Genomic DNA, 17,828 nt, shown 5'->3' with positions numbered 1-17,828 from the left:
GCCCCCCACCCCAACACCATGTGACGTCACACCCTCCACCCCGACACCATGTGACGTCACACCCTCCACCCCGACACCATGTGACGTCACATACACACCCCAATACCATGTGACATCTTGGGTTTTCATCTACATTGATGTTATAATAAGCTTACATCTTAGACATGGAACTGCTCTGGTGATGCTCCCTACTCCCATACTGATCCCCTTCTTGTACAGAGCCGTGCAGAATACAAATTAAGCCAAACACCGGAGACTGAGCCGCATTGTGTGTGATGACTAGTGGATTCTGTAATTACACAGGAGCAGAATGCAGCCAGCGGCTCATACATCAACAATAGAGAGACAATCCTATCATTAGGATTTATTTGGCGGTCTGTAGAGATGGGGTGCCGAGATGGACACACATCACACACAGTGACACAAGGAATGAGGAGACGAGCCAGAGATCATTTCTCTGCAGGAACTCCCATCCTCCACATCTCTGATAATGCCATGTGTGAGGTACCAAATCCTTCCCTGGCCTTCATCACAAAACAAACAGACGTCTCCCATCACCAGGGATCTTCAGATCCGACCTCCTTCCCCCTCTCCCCATTCAGTACCGGCTCCTCTCCTGGACTGAAATGACTTCCTCTGATTTCACTGCATACTGCGAGCTTCTCACCATGTGCATTAGAAGCTACAGCAAGTCAGATAGAGCCCCGCCTCATTTCCTGGCTGGAGGACACCCAGCATCATCTAGCCGCCCACATGTCAAACGCCCAGCCCGCCAGGCCATTTCATGTGGCCCTTGCAGCGCTCCTGCAGCTACAGCACCCCCCTCGTCTCCACCCCCATCTTTTCTCAGCAGCCAGAAGCAGAGAAGAGGACAGAACTCCTCCTACAGATCCTGTTCCTCTTTGTGTAGCCACAGCACTCCCTCGTCTCTGCCTCCCCTGGTCTCAGCATTCAGCAAACTCCACGCCCTCCTCTGGTCCTCCTCCAGACTCTGCACTTTCTGTTTCCCAGCTCCACCTCCAGCTTCTTCCCAGTGGCAGCACAATGTAAGGGGTGAATTGTGATGTAAAGGAGAGGAGGAGGGGGGAAAGACTTAAATGCTCGTGGTTGGGGGGGGGGGGGGGGCCCTCTTGAAATAGAAGGAAATGGCTCCTCCTCCTTCTACAAAAAGTTAAAATGTACAGTCTGTAGAAGGAGGAGGAAGCATTTCCTCAGTCTCCCCTCCCCCAGTGATCAAAGTTACAATGTACATTCTGATCTCTGGGGGAGGGGAGACTGAGGAAATGCTTCCCCCTCCTTCAAAGTTACAATGTACAGTCTCCGGCTCTCTGCCCCTCCAGTGCTCACCGGAGTGCTGGGTTGCGCAGGGGGCGGGTTAAGGGGCTGGCTCAGTGGCCCAGCGATGCAGTGGAGAGGCTGATCCAGGCATCTGGGTGGATCCGGACTGTAAATTTGGGATCTTTCCCCAGCTGAGTGCAGTGAAGACGGGTCACAGGAGTGCAGAAGAAACCATTCATAGGAGACGTACAGCCAGCAAAGCTTCCCCCGTACTTCTCCTTAAATGGAAGCTCCTCCCCTCAGCAGAGATCTTCCATCTTTAGTATCACACATTTTGCTGGAAACTATGTATCACTTTCTGAAGCCGGGAGTGGAGGATGAAATGAAGGAGGAGATCTCAGCTCAGCTTGGCCACCTCATCTCAGATCACACATGAAAAGATCCTCCCCTTCCCCATTACCAGATGACAGCACGATCTACTGAACCTCGGACATTAAAACATGCACCCAGAAATCCTGGGGCTGGGTAGAGACACCGTGCACTCAGATGCATTTGTTATGAAATTGTGCAAAACTGAGCACCCCCTCCCCCCCCCCCCCACTACGTATACACCACACCGGCAATCTCTATGGAGAAGGGATCTCAGAATATTTTCCACAAAGTCAGAAACATGGGACCAACGAATGGAGGAGAAGCAGAACTCAGTAAGGGAGTCATCATGCCTATAGGAGCTTCCCCACCTATAACTGAGTAGTGGAAAAACTCAGCAGAATCTTCAGCCAAGTGACTTCCCTTGTAGTCGGGTGTCGGGTCTGGTGGTTAGGGTGTCCGGTCTTGTAGTTGGGTGTCCAGTCCTGTGGTCAGGTGTCGGGTCTGGTGGTTAGGGTGTCCAGTCTTGTAGTTGGGTGTCTGGTCCTGTGGTCAGTCCTGTGGTCAGGGTGTCCAGTCTTGTAGTTGGGTGTCCTGTCCTGTGGTCAGGTTGTACGGTCCTGTGGTCGGGTGGTGGGGGGGGGGTCTTGTGGTCAGCTCTTCTGGATGCCCATGATTCTGCCTTAATGCATTGCTAGGTCTGAAGAACACATGGATGGTACACATTCCCTCGTCCTTCAGAGCTGGCAATACATTGGAGGGACAAAACATGGACATCCAGAAGACCCAGCTTGATGTTACTTTCTATATGCAGTGAGGAATGTAAAGACCTGAACATTGGAGAGACAACAACCACCTCCCAACAAATGGACGACCCGTCACAGGAGGGCAAAGCCTACCAGTCAGGACTCTAGGGACAATGAGGAGCAGATTTTGGAGGACGACAATTGGTATGAAGGAGGCCACCTACATCAAACTGAACGCTCATCCATGGACAGGATTTATGGCTTTCAATCCCATCCATCTTCCACATAGAATACTGTCTTCATCTGGTTCAGGGAGAGTCATTCAAGGGTGAGGTAGGTGGCCTCTCTCACACCTCTTGTATACTGGGTGTCCTCTATCCAAAAAAAGTGCTCCTCGCTGGCCCAGAGAAAAGAAACGGCGGGAAACTTGTGAGTCTGTAGAATGTTGCATTAGAGGGTCTCTACTCCGCTGTCTTGACAACTCCATCTTCAGCCATGTGAGTTGAAAGATTAACACCTGTGCAGACCCAACAACACGGATGATGGAACTAGAATGGGGGGGGGGGGGGGGGCTGGAGAAGGGAACATTCCACAACTGGCACACCTCCCATATCCTGTTCTGGGACAATCATCATTTACACCTCCCATGGTGGTTGGAGGAAGGCGTTGGCAAGAAGTTTTGCCTGCATTATGTAAGCTTCTAGTATATCTGGATCGTAGTATGCCGCCTGGTGGGGGCACTGCACGGTCCTCGGTCGCACACCTTGTGGAAGGGCGATGTCACCCCAGACCTCTGGGAAGGTTTATGCAGGCAGAGTCCCATGTCCTCCCTGCATTGTCCTCCCACTCAGCGCCATGGAACGATAAGCCCCCGTATTTAAAAAAGAAAACTGAATTGTAAAGGAGTGATTCCAGCAGCTGCATTGTGTGCAGGAAGGTTACAATAATAGGACGACAAATCCGAGACAAACAGCCCGTCTGGGTCAGAAGATAACGGCAAACAGCAGCAATAATTCAATAATCCCCCCCCCCCCCCCCCCTGTACCAGGCCCCAGGGAAAGGGGGGGGGGGGGGGGGAACGCGGTGGCTAAACAAGAGATTTATTAAATAATAAAAAAAAAAAAAAAAAAAAAAAAAAAAATTTTAAAAAAGGTGTAAAAAGATTAAAAAAAAAAAAAAATATACAAAAAACAAAACACCACCACCACACACACACACACACACACAGCCGCCGAGGCTTTTCAGGGAATATTTTTAGACTCCTGTTGTGGTACAAAGTGCAGAACTGGAGATCTGGACGCCTCCTCCCAGTTCTGCTCCTAGATGCTGAAGCTCAAAAAATTCTAATAGCCCAAGTGTAGTGCGATTGCATACAACGCAAAGTGTTTAGGTGTGACCTCAATATACGGTTTTTGGAAATCTAAGGACCAGTTCACGTCACATGCAGTGCGTTTTTTTTTTTCTGTATCAAATACACATGGATAGTAGGTTATATGGTTTTCAAATGGCCTAGTTCACACCAGTGCAGTCAGTTCCAGGGTTAAAAAAAAAAAAAAAAAAAAAAATGTATATATAAAAGTAGAACATGCTGCATTTTTATCTGCACTGAACTGTACCGGAACGTAGTAAAACGCATCAAAAACGCACACAAAGCTGGAATCGGCTTTGATCAGGTCTCAGATCTAGTAACCCGGAAGCAATGTCATGACATCACTTCCAGTTTACTGAAGACTTAAAAGGCGCGAAATGTTTAAAAAAAAAATAATAATAATAATAATAATAATAATAATTACAGTATTCAAAAACTGCCAAATTTGGCGTTTTTAATGCTTTTAAGTGCATAGGAGGGATTTGGTGTCTTATAAATCTCTACATAAAGAGTACCTGTCACTGCCTTTACTGTCACCAGGGATGTTTACATTCCTTGTGACAGCAATAAAAATTAAAATCAAATTTTTTTTTTTTTTTTTTATAAAAAGGAGACAAAAAAAAAAAAAAATTTAAAAAATAAAAATAAAATGAAAATATAAAAAAAAAAATAAATAAATATTATTAATAATAATCTAAATAATATTAAATAAATTTATATAAAATTTTAAAATCACACATGTGAGGCATCGCCGCGCGATCGTCAGGAGCGAGAGCAATTCCAGCACTAGACCTCCTCTGTAACTCTAAACGGGTAACCTGTAGAAATTTTTAAAGCATCGCCTATGGAGATTTTTAAAGCGGAGTTCCGCCCACTTAAAAGTCAGTAGCTACAAAAAGTGTTTTTAATAAATCGGACACTCACCTGTCCCACGGTCCAGCGATGCGAGTGTACGAAGCCCCGCTCCTCTCCCCCTCCTCTCTGCGGCGCCGGCATTCTAACTGTGGGCAGTTAGAATGCCGCCGGGGGGGGGGGGGGGGGGGGGGGTCGCGCGAGAGGTGAACTATCTGCTGTGGAGCCCTGGGAGGAAGTATGAGCTGGATGCCCCTAAAAAAAAAGAAAAGAAAAAAAAAAAAATATATATACAGGGGGTCCCCTAGTTACAAACATCCGACTTACAAACGACTCCTACTTACAAACGGAGGGAGGCAACAGGAAGTGAGAGGAAATCTATCCCTAGGAAGGGAAATTCACTCCTGTAAGAGCTATTATGGGGAAAAGGTACCTCCACTGATGCTTTATCACCAAGGCTTGTTTCCACAACAACCCAAAATTTTCAAAATCCAATTGTCATTGGGACAGAAAGGGAGGTGAAATCTTCTGAACAGGGGCACACACAGCAAAACAAATGTTACAGGGGTGATAAGCCTTGCCTTTGTTATCCAAAAAGCTTAAAAATAGTTTTTTTGGCTGGAGCTACACTTAAAAAAATGTACCTGTTCCAACTTACAAACAGATTCAACTTAAGAACAAACCTACAGTCCCTAACTTGTTTGTAACCCGGGGACCCCCTGTATTGAAAAAACGCATGACCCCCCCCACCAAAAAAAAAAAAAAAAAAAAAAAATTAATGACATGCCAAACACGTGGCATGCCAGGGGGTCACCATCACTTAAAAGCGGAGGTTCCATTTTTTGGGTGGAACTCCGCTTTAAGTACCGTAGTTTAACACCATTTCACGAGTGTGCGCAATTTTTAAGCATTACATGTTAGGTATTTATTTATTCAGCATCTTTCATATTGTACAAAAAAAAAAAAAAAATTGTATTTGAAAGACTGCTGCGCAAATACAGTGTGATATAAAATATTGCAATCTTATTCTCTAGGATCTCTGCTAAAAAAAAAAAAAAAAAAAAAAAAAAAAAAAAAGTGTGTATAATAAATAAATTTTTTCTTTTTTTCTTCCAGTTTTGGCCAAGTGCATCTGGAAGTTTGGGTTCACCTCTACAAAACGCCTAAATTCAGAATCTGAGATTTCCACCCAATCCGTGTATTTCCAGTGAGCGGAGGACACAGAAGGCGACCCCATCCTCGCCATGACTGTGCATCCAATGACAGCGCTCGGCTGGTATTCTCCACATATACAGCAAGAAAACCACTTACAACCCCCCCCCCCCCCCCACACACACACACACACACACACACACACACACACACAGGACGGGGTTAATCCACACAGATGACAGTTAATCCCACATCCTGGTATATTCCGTGTACAGAACACACAGAGGAGGCGATGAGCAGCGAGGTGTAGAGGACGGCGCAGAGAGGAACTGCTGAGCCCCCTGCAGGGTTCTCCGATTGGATGATCGGCCCGACAATCGAGAATCGGCACAATACAACACCGATCTTTACACCATAATCCTTCACCACACATTGAGAAGATTCTCCCTGCACTACAAGCTGAAGCGCCTACCACTGCTGCCCCCAGTACCTGAAACATGTTAGGATGAAAGGCCTGTGCGGTGCAATGATAGAAAAGTATCGCCTCCCACTTCCCGCCTCCTCCGCAGTGCTGGAGACCGATGACATTCCGCTTATAAATCACACCGTCTATCCAATAATCTTACAAGAACATTCTTCTTATTTCGGTTTCTGCATTGTGTCTCAGCGCTGCGGATCTCCTGTGGCCTCTTTATAGTCAATTCACTCTACAGGAACTCCGGCGGTTTCTCGATTTGGACATTTTCACTTAGGGGTGTACTCACTTTTGTGCGAAAAAAAAAAAAAAAAAAATTACAGTAACACACACCCCATTTTCTGCTTTCTCCTTCACCTCTTAATATGCTATTTTTTTTTTATTTTTTTTTTAATAAAATAAAAGGTTTCCATTACATACGGGTGACAGCATCACTGGGTCTCTGTGCTTCTCTAGGCAATGCAGGTGTTCAGACAAAACGTCGAACCTGGCAGAATGAGTAACCCACATCACTTCCTGTGACGTGGAATCAGCCGTTTCAGTAAACCGTGCACACTGCGCATGCGCAACATACATCAGGTCAGCGCTGGCGTCGGTGCGGCAGATCATGGCTAGTGGAAAGGGCCGGCAGGGGGCTGTACATAGCTTCCTGAAAACATCTCAGCCCCCCCGGCTTCAGTACTCCTCTCAAGCCCACTCAGTCCCGATACAAGCAGTGGGAGGAGTTATGCAAATATCACAATGCCTTGATGGGTGGAGTCAGTCTGGAGAAGTGGGCGGCCCCAGGCTGGTTTCTTTAACATGGTAACACCCACATTCGATCCTGAGCCTCCACGACTGAAAGAACTGAAATCCTACAAATGAAAGGGGCGGGGACAGTCAGGCAAATACAAGCTATAGGAGGAGTTCTGCAAATATCAGAATTCCTTGATGGGTGGGTGTCAGTCTGGAGGAGTGGGCGTTCCTAAGCAGGCTGTATTTGCATAGGCAACGCCCACATGTGATTCTGAGGGTCCATGATTGAAACAACTGTAATCCAATGAATGAAAAGGGTGGGGCCAGGGACAATCAGGCTGCGCCTGACTGTCCAGGCTGATGTTGGACATCATCCAGCCAGGAAATGAGGCGGAGCTCTGACTTTCTGCAGCTTCTAATGCACATTGTGAGAAACACACAGTGTGCGGTGAAATCAGAGGAAGCCATTTCTGTCCAGGAGAAGAGCCGGTACACCTGTGCAAGGCTGAAGGGGGGGGGGGGGGGGGGGGGGGAGCCAGCACACTTGTGCAAGGCTGAAGGGGGAGGGGAGGAGCCAGCACACTTGTGAAAGGCTGAAGGGGGAGGGGAGGAGCCAGCACACTTGTGCAAGGCTGAAGGGGGAGGGGAGGAGCCAGCACACTTGTGCAAGGCTGAAGGGGGAGGGGAGGAGCCAGCACACTTGTGCAAGGCTGAAGGGGGAGGGGAGGAGCCAGCACACTTGTGCAAGGCTGAAGGGGGAGGGGAGGAGCCAGCACACTTGTGCAAGGCTGAAGGGGGAGGGGAGGAGCCAGCACACTTGTGCAAGGCTGAAATGGGAGGGGAGGAGCCAGCACACTTGTGCAAGGCTGAAGGGCGGGGGAGGAGCCAGCACACTTGTGCAAGGCTGAAGGGCGGGGGGGAGGAGCCAGCACACTTGTGCAAGGCTGAAGGGCGGGGGGGAGGAGCCAATACACTTGTGCAAGGCTGAAGGGGGAGGAGCCAGCACACTTGTGCAAGGCTGAAGAGGGTGGAGGAAAGAATATATGAAGGTAAAATGTTCTCTTATCAGTGTTGGAAGGAGAAGGAAGGATTAGAACCCCTGTCACGTTTTTAATGCCATTCACCATTTCTATAAAGAAAATGAAAAGTTTAGAAAAATTGTATGGGGACAGATGTTTGGGGGGGGGGGGGGGCTCTTCTGGTGACAACTGTCTGATTGGAGGATTTCCTCTCTGTTGTCTCTGCAACAAATCAAATCTTCTCAATAAAAAGAGAAAAAAAAAAAAAACACCCCTGCATGATACATTTTGTTACCTCCCCCGCGCATGGCTAAGACGGTGACTTTTATTTGGGGGCGAAAATGAGGAAAACAGAATCCAGATATCAGCTCCAAATAAATCCCATGACCAATCAGCATCAGGCAAGGTCTCTGCCGGATCTGTCGACCAATCAACATGCAGGAGGAAGGCGATTCTGGGCGGGGCTCCACAAAAACCATTGAATCTTCCCACTGAACTCCATATACAGGAGCTTTCTGTCTATTCTGCTATGAGAATCACACTGCTCTGCCTGGCAAGGGACCGGTCACAATTGCAGTTCAGTCACAGACACACACGGGTCTTGTCCCCTCCCCCTGCCTGTAATTGGACAGTGAAAGGAAAAGCAGTGGACTGAGGATCTCATCTGGCACTCTGCTCTCTGCTCCTATCAGCATCTTCCTTGAACTGCGGCTCACCTTATTGGCTCTATGACAAATCTCGCTTGAAGCACCTGCAGCTTTTGAGAGACTTTAAAGTGGAGTTCCACCCACTTTTACAACTCTTCAGCATCCCTCACTAAACTGTGCACTGTAAATGAATTGGATATTTTTTAATTTTTTTTCTCAGCACCTACTGTATATCTGCTGTATTCATTTTTTCACTTCCTCCTCCCTGGCCGCGCCCCATCGCATCATTTCCTGTTTGCAATGCCTTCTGGGAAGGGGCGGCAACTTCCTCTGACACCGCCGTTGCTATGGAAACCTGGCCTGAAACCTATTACACTGCTTGTGCTGCACTGAGCATGTGCGAGATCTGCAAGGATGAGATCCAGGAAGAAATACAGTCTGGCTTCAGATGCCCACACTTAAGATGGCCACGGCCTGCTGTAAGTTTATAAAATAACAAACTACTGCTATAAACTAACAAAACAGACCTTAGTTTACAGACTAACTTTACTAGAATACATTAAGCTTGTGTATTATAGGGGTATTTTTATTTAAAAAGTATAATTTCGGCCGGAACACCACTTTAATTCAGCTTTGCTTTGGAGAAATTGCAAGTGTGAGTATATATTATATATAATTTTACACACACACACACACACACACACACACACACACACACACACACACACACACACGGCATCTGCCAAGCTTCAAAAGAGCATCACAGAAGCATCAAAAACACATCATAAAAGCCTGCTGAAGCGGTGGGCGCTTCACTGTGTGTTGAGGCCAGAGCAAGTGTAAATCAGCCCTTTAGTGTCAGATTGTCCGCCGCACTACAAGTCGCCGATCACCGCCATTACCGGTAGGGTGTCTGCAGTATCTTCCTCAGGATCAGAACTATCCAGGTGCCGACCGCCCCAGAGCATTTTTTGCTGCTACAGGGCGGCTGCGCTCCGCAGAATCTCACACATACAGTGCCTTGAAAAAGTATTCATACCCCTAGAAAATTTTCCACATTATCATGTTACAACAAGAAACAAAACTTAAAGTAGAACTATAGGCAAAACTTTTTTCTTCCTTCATTTTGGATAGAGAAAAGGAGGGCTATAACTCCTGCCAGATTTTTTTTTTTTTTTTTGCCATCTGTGTCCCATTGTGGAGATTTCCCTTCACTTCCTGTCCCATAGCAAAAAAACAGGAAGCGAGAGGAAACCCCCTGCAAATGAAGGGGATTCTTTGGGGACCCTCCAGGTCACCAGAACTAGTGTCCCCATTGGAAGATTTCCCCTCTATTACCTCTCTGGGGACAACCCAAAATTTGGGATTTTCTTTTACTTTCAATGATAATGGTAAACAGGACAAATAGAGAAGAGGAATCTCCCCAATGGAGACACAGACAGCAAAAAAAAAAAAAAAAAAAAAAAAAAAATTATAATAAATATAAAGCTGGTGAGCAACTTTTTTTTTTTGAACGTTAATCTGCGTTTGACATTAGAGCGAATTTACAGCTCAAAAACTCCTCTCAGAACCCACTAGTTTTAGGATTTAAAAAAAAAAAAAAAAAAAAAAACAAAAACACACCCCAGCCAAAAACTGCTGATAACAGCCCATGTGTGCATGGACACATAGGAAGACATGATGGGGAGTGTTTTTTTTTTTTTTTTTTTTTTTTTTATTTTTTATTTTTTACAGTCAATAAAGTCTGAAGCCAAAAACAGCAGCTGTAAAAACGTTCAGTCTGCATGAGGCCTTAATGTATTTTATTGGGATTTTATGGGATAGACCAACACAAAGTGGCTCATAATTGTGAAGTGGAAGGAAAATGATAAATGGTTTTCACAATTGTTTACAAATAAATATGTGAAAAGTGTGGGGGGTACATTTGTATGGCGCCCCCCGGAGTCAATACTTTGTAGAACCGCCTTTCACTGCAAGTCTTTTTGGGGATGTCTCTACCAGCTTTGCACATCTAGAGAGGGACATTTCTGCCCATTCTTCTTCTTTGTAAAATATCTCAAGCTCTGTCAGATTGGATGGAGAGCGTCTGTGAACAGCAATTTTCAAGTCTTGCCACAGATTCTCAATTGGATTTAGGTCTGGACTTTGACTGGGCCATTCTAACACATGAATATGCTTTGATCTAAACCATTCCATTGTAGCTCTGGCTGTATGTTTCGGGTCGTTGTCCTGCTGGAAGGTGAACCTCCGCCCCAGTCTCAAGTCTTTTGCAGACTCTAACAGGTTTTCTTCTAAGATTGCCCTGTATTTGGCTCCATCCATCTTCCCATCAACTCTGACCAGCTTCCCTGTCCCTGCTGAAGACAAGCATCCCCACCACATGATGCTGCCACCACCATGTTTCACGGTGGGGATGGTGTGTTCAGGGTGATGTGCAGTGTTAGTTTTCCACCACACATAGCGTTTTGCTTTCAGGCCAAAAAATTAAATTTTGGTCTCATCTGACCAGAGCACCTTCTTCCACATGTTTGTTGTGTCCTCCACATGGCTTCTCACAAACTACAAAACAGGACTTCTTACGGTTTTCTTTCACCAATGTCTTTCTTCTTGTCACTCTTCCATAAAAGGGCAGATTTGCGGAGAACACGACTAAGGGCTCTTTCACACCGGGCGGATCAGTGATGAACACCCGGTTGCTCAGCAGGGATCGCTCCGCCAATCCCTGCTGAGCAGGAAGATGACCTGTCAGAGCGCCGCTCTCCCCTATGGGGTTCGGATGGTGACGGACCGTAGAGTCCATCGTCACCCGATCCGATCCGAAAAGTAGGGTTTTCCTCCGTTATACTTTTTCGGATCGGAGCGGGTCGGATGTCAGCGGACATGTCACCGCTGACATCCGACGCTCCATAGGGATACATGTATGTCCGTTTTTCATCCGAAAACGGAAGGATGAAACACGGACATACGGATCGTCCGTGTGAAAGAGCCCTAATAGTTGTCCTGTGGACAGATTCTCCCACCTGAGCTGTGGATCTCTGCAGCTCCTCCAGAGTTACCATGGACCTCTTGGCTGCTTCTCTGATGAATGCTCTCCTTGCCCGGCCGGTCAGTTTAGGTGGACGGCCATGTCTTGGTAGGTTTGCAGTTGTGCCATACCCTTTCCATATTCGGATGATGGATTGAACAGAGCTCCGTGAGATGTTCAAAGCTTGGGATTTTTTTTTTTAACCTAATCCTGCTTTATACTTCTCCACAACTTTATCCCTGACCTGTCTGGTGCGTTCCTTGGCCTTCCTGATGCTGTTTGTTCACTAAGGTTCTTTAACAAACCTCTGAGGGCTTCACAGAACAGCTGCCTTTATATTGAGATTAAATTACACACAGGTGGACTCTATTTACTAATTAGGTGACTTCTGAAGGCAATTGGTTCCACTAGATTTTAGTTAGGGGTATCAGAGTAAAGGGGGCTGAATACAAAATGTACCCCACACTTTTCACATATTTATTTGTAAAAAAAAATGTTGAAAACCATTTATCATTTTCCTTCCAGAAGTGGAGGGGGAATCCATAATAATCCTCCTGTGATGTGTGAATGGATGAGGGGCGAGGTGCCTGACATTCAGCAACGAGAGGTTTCCTCTGCACACACCTGGCAGATAACCATCCTTCCCCATGGACACCAATCATCAACAGTACCAGATGGTGCCCTCAGTTCACCCTCCCACACCAGATTCCGGAGAGTCAGCTTCTGCCCCCCCCCACATGACCAGGCAGCACAGAGAGCGTAAAAGGGGAGGGGCAGAGCGGGAAGAGTCCTTGAGGAACTACAAAGTCCCAGGAGGCACTGCAACACCGACAGCCACAAACACAACTCCCAGAGGTATGATGGGACTTGTAGTTCTGCAACATCTGAAGAGCTGAGGCTTGTCCCACCCTGGAGGAATCCTTAAAAACATTCTGGTTGTTCAGGAACCACGACAATATATAGGGGGGGGGGGGGGGGGGGGGCAGTGGGAAGAATGCTCCTTACATTGGTGGCCAGCAGGAAGAAAGAATGTTCCTTACATTGGTGATCAGTGAGAAGAATGTTCCTTACATTGGTGATCAGTGGGAAGAATGTTCCTTACATTGGTGATCAGTGAGAAGAATGTTCCTTACATTGGTGATCAGTGAGAAGAATGTTCCTTACATTGGTGATCAGTGAGAAGAATGTTCCTTACATTGGTGATCAGTGGGAAGAATGTTCCTTACATTGGTGATCAGTGGGAAGAATGTTCCTTACATTGGTGATCAGTGGGAAGAATGTTCCTTACATTGGTGATCAGTGGGAAGAATGTTCCTTACATTGGTGATCAGTGGGAAGAATGTTCCTTACATTGGTGATCAGTGGGAAGAATGTTCCTTACATTGGTGATCAGTGGGAAGAATGTTCCTTACATTGGTGATCAGTGGGAAGAATGTTCCTTACATTGGTGATCAGTGAGAAGAATGTTCCTTACATTGGTGATCAGTGGGAAGAATGTTCCTTACATTGGTGGTCAGTGGGAAGAATGTCCCTTACATTGGTGGTCAGTGGGAAGAATACTCCTTACATTGGTGATCAGTGAGAAGAATGTTCCTTACATTGGTGATCAGTGAGAAGAATGTTCCTTACATTGGCGATCAGTGAGAAGAATGTTCCTTACATTGGTGATCAGTGAGAAGAATGTTCCTTACATTGGTGATCAGTGAGAAGAATGTTCCTTACATTGGTGATCAGTGAGAAGAATGTTCCTTACATTGGTGATCAGTGAGAAGAATGTTCCTTACATTGGCGGTCAGGAATGATTAATGATTGCCCCAGAGCTATGAAGACTGTAGATGGGGAGGTCAGTCAAACACAGATCAGGGAACTTCTAGGAACCTTCGGAGGAGCCCTGATGTTGCACTGAAGTCTGGTTGGCAATGGTCAGTCTAGGGGGTACAGGGGACACCATCTAGGAGAAGTGAATTTCTCTGGGTTGGACAGGAAAGGGAATCATCTTCTGACCTCCACAATGAATCGGTTGTGTAATCCAGAACCCTTGCTGTACGGTGTGCAGGCGATGCTCGGGGTCCCAGGGGAAGAGATTGGCCCCGATGACAGCCATTCACCATCAGTAGCGCTCAGCTCAGCCGGCATACGTGGAACAAAGCAACAGGTCCCCCCCCTCTGTAATTATTCTCAGACCTGCACAGCGCCTTCTGTGACACAACCCGCCTGATAATTAAAACCAAAATTAATTTTCCACTCTGACGACACCTGAAGGGGCTCCATCCAACGTTCCCACACCACAATTCCGCACCCCAGAGCGCCGCCACCTTGGCCCCCCCAGCCCCTGACTCCCCATGTTATTACTGAAGGGAAAAATTATATTATAATATATTGAAGCATCAACACAAATCATTAAACAGCAGAAGAGGAAGATGAGGGCGGCACAGAGGTCAACAATGTAGATCAACCCCGACCATAACATCTCATTATATGGATGGCTGATGGGCCCACAGAAAGATCTCACCCCCAGCCCCGTTCTCCATAGACGAAGAGAGATCTCGCCCCCATAAATAAATGTTCAGTGTGTGTGTGTGTGTGTGTGTGTGTGTGTGTGTGTGTGTGTGTGTGTGTGTGTGTGTGTGTGTGATCACCCTCTAATTTTGCAAGGTGATGGGGAAGGAAGAGGGGACAGGGCCTCTGACTTGACCCCCTATGTGGTACCATGCATCCCTTACAAATACGGCCACCCTGAGGGTAGTTGTAAACCGGCCAATCACTACATAGGTCATCTGGATCTGATTTTTTTTTTTTTTTTTTTTTTAGGTTTGTCTGCATTTTCGGTTGGGCGGTGTACCTGCTCTGGGGGGTCTGGAGCTTGGTATCGGGGGTCCTTGTGCTCAGGTGACTCACTGCGAGGATGGAGGTTGATGGTCCATTCCCATCTTCCATAGATGGATCTTGGCCCCCCTCGCCCCCCCTGCACCGTCCTCCATAGGCAGATCTTGCCCCAGCCCCGTCCTCCATAGGCTAGTCCCACCCCAGCCCCGTCCTCCATGGATGGATCTCGCCCCATCCACATCCTCCACAGACGAATCTTGCCCCACCCCCCCAGCCCCGTTCTCCACAGACGGATCTCGCCCCGTCCTCCACAGACAGATCTCGCCCCAGCCCCGTCCTCCATAGATGGATCTCGCCCCAGACGGATCTCGCCCCGTCCTCCACAGACGGATCTCGCCCCGTCCTCCACAGACGGATCTCGCCTCTCCCCCCAGCCTCATCCTCCATAGACGGATCTTGCCCCACCCCCGTCCTCCACAGACGGTCCTCGCCCCATCCTCTACAGACGGATCTCGCCTCTCATCCTCCATAGATGGATTTTGCCCCACCCCCCCCAGCCCCGTCCTCCACAGACGGATCTCGCCCCTCATCCTCCACAGACGGATCTCGCCCCACATCCTCCACAGACGGATCTCGCCCCACCCCCGTCCTCCACAGACGGTCCTCGCCCCATCCTCTACAGACGGATCTCGCCTCTCATCCTCCATAGATGGATTTTGCCCCACCCCCCCCAGCCCCGTCCTCCACAGACGGATCTCGCCCCTCATCCTCCACAGACGGATCTCGCCCCACATCCTCCACAGACGGATCTCGCCCCACATCCTCCACAGACGGATCTCGCCCCACATCCTCCACAGACGGATCTCGCCCCACATCCTCCACAGACGGATCTCGCCCCACCCCCAAGCCCCGTCCTCCACAGACGGATCTCGCCGCTCCCTCCAGCCTCATCCTCCATAGACGGATCTCGCCAGTCTTGCTGGGCTCTCCAGCCAAAATGGACCATCAGCATCCATCCTCATAGCGAGTCACCTAAGCATAAGGTCCCCCTGATATTGAGCTCCAGACCCCCCCCCAACCGAAATGGTCCAAACATTGCAGACAGACAATCTTCAAAAAAAAAAAAAAATAATCAGATCCAGATAAAATAATTGGCTGACGAACAACTCCCCTCAGGGTGGCCGTATTTGTAAGGGATGCACGGTACCACATAGGGGGTCAAGTCAGAGGCCCTGCCCCTCTCCCCCCCCCCTTGCAAAATTTAGGGGGGGGGGGGGGGGGGGGGTGGAGAGACATTGGAACACACACACACACACACACACACACACACACACACACATATTGGATGAACATTTGCTGCACATCAAATTTATTTGCTGCACCCAGAGAAACAGAACGGCATGTGCGGGGGGGGGGGGGGGCCAGAGAAGCAGAGCGGTACAGGGGGCGCCCCCCCATTTATTTACAGCCAACTGGAAAAAATACATTGTTGCAAAATAAATTATATATATTTATTTTTTGAAATTAGGATTTCTGAGGAGGTGGGAAGTCACTCGTCTGGTCAAAACAATGAAAACGGGACGAACGCCACATCACAGAATGGAGGAAGGGTGCACACATCTCACAGGATCACTAAACTAAAATGTATATATAACATTTACAAAAAGATTTGCAAACCAGACCAGACGGCGAACCCTCTTATGGCGGCCATACACGGTTGAATAAAACGATCGACAACCCATTCAATCGATATGGCGTGCACACACACACTGGTGGGGGGGGGTTAAATCGATGGAAGATGTGATTGCTTCTCCCCCACCCTCCCCCCCCATGTCATTTTATAATCCGATCGATCGAAATCTGATTGAATTCACAAACTGCCTCCGATCGACTCAGGTCCTTGGGAAGGATGGCTGATTGCGCACATCGATTGGATAACGGAAGCGTGTATGGCGGCGGTTAGCGATAATTCCAAGACATCAATGGCTGCGGTAAGAGCGATCGCTGTTTGAATTGACTCCAATCTAAAGTTCATCCGATCTTCACATCGTCCCAAAAATCTGCCAAATTCACATGTAAGGAGGAGCACCGCAAGACCGCAACTCCGACCGACCAAATATTCACAATGCACAGCGAATGAGACGATCGATAAAAAGTCCAATAATAAAATAATAACAATAAGAGAACCAATCAGAAGCCACATCCAAAACAGTGAGAGGATACAAAGTTCTAATAAAGAAGAACAATGTAACAATTACAATTCTACACACAGAGATACACGGAGAGCCCAGAGACTCCGGCTGCCCCCCGGTAGGTGTCTCACCTTGTAGACATTCTCGGTGAGTCGGTGGACCTCATCGGAGCGGGACATGGTGGCCCCCGGTCTGCCTCTCTCTCCGGAGCCGCTGCGGTCTTTCTCTGGCGGCGGCCGAGACTGATTAGTGACACCTGTGTGGGCGCTTATATACGGCCGTGCCTACTGAGATCCGCCCCCCACCACTTCACACCGCCCACTTCCCCGCCCAGCACCCCGCCTTCTAGCTGCTCTGAGCGTTACCAGGCAACAGCTTCCCCAGACTTCCGCCCTCACCTTCTACACCTCAGAGAGCCCTGAGCAACCAGGAAGAGGAGGGGTGGTTGCTATGAGCAACAGGCCTGTTTCTGCCTGAGTTGACGTTTAAATGAAAGCTGAATGACCAATCACCGTCCAATCTGATTGTACAATCCCGCACACCGTCCAATCTGATTGTACAATCCCGCACACCGTCCAATCTGATTGTACAATCCCGCTCACCGTCCAATCTGATTGTACAATCCCGCTCACCGTCCAATCTGATTGTACAATCCCGCACACCGTCCAATCTGATTGTACAATCCCGCACACTGCCCAGACTGATTGTATGAATCTCTGTTTCCACTATGTAATCTCATAATCTGATCAATCAATATACAAACAAATTTATGAACAAAGTGTCTCGGTGCTGCCGATCGATAATATTCCACCCAACAACTCACTTTGATGGAATCCAATTGAAAGTCTATATTGATACAGGTACTCAATTGATTGCAGATTCAATAGATTTGATCGAATTGCACATCGATTGTATAAAGGAATGAAAGCCTTTGTAACTGCCATATATAGCGATGTGAAGGGAAGTTATGGCTGACAAACGCACAGACAGACGAACGCACAGACGAATGCAGAGACGGACGGACAGACACACAGACAGACGCACGCACAGAGGAACGCACAGACACACACACAGACGAACGGACAGACGAACGCACAGAGGAACGCACAGACGCACGCACAGACACACGGACAGACGAACGCA

The 17,828-nt window shown here is 47.8% G+C and overlaps 1 protein-coding gene across 4 annotated transcripts in view; it reads right to left on the bottom strand.

Moving 5' to 3' along the window:
• The window catches only part of BAIAP2 (BAR/IMD domain containing adaptor protein 2), a 228,947-nt gene extending 212,017 nt beyond the window's left edge, over positions 1-16,930 (bottom strand). For all 4 annotated transcript variants that reach the window (XR_012236794.1, XM_073606850.1, XM_073606847.1 and 1 more), the window contains exon 1: positions 16,817-16,930. Coding sequence is in view for 3 of the 4 variants with exons in the window: in XM_073606850.1 (XP_073462951.1) it covers positions 16,817-16,864 (48 nt within the window). In the remaining variant the exon portion in view is untranslated. The remainder of the gene's footprint in view (positions 1-16,816) is intronic.
• Positions 16,931-17,828: the final 898 nt, after the last annotated feature.

Source organism: Aquarana catesbeiana, linkage group LG12 (genome assembly GCF_042186555.1).
Source record: "Aquarana catesbeiana isolate 2022-GZ linkage group LG12, ASM4218655v1, whole genome shotgun sequence".
NCBI lineage: Eukaryota > Metazoa > Chordata > Amphibia > Anura > Ranidae > Aquarana > Aquarana catesbeiana.
Note: the sequence above shows the minus strand (reverse complement) of the source record. Positions and strands in the feature narration are given on the sequence as shown.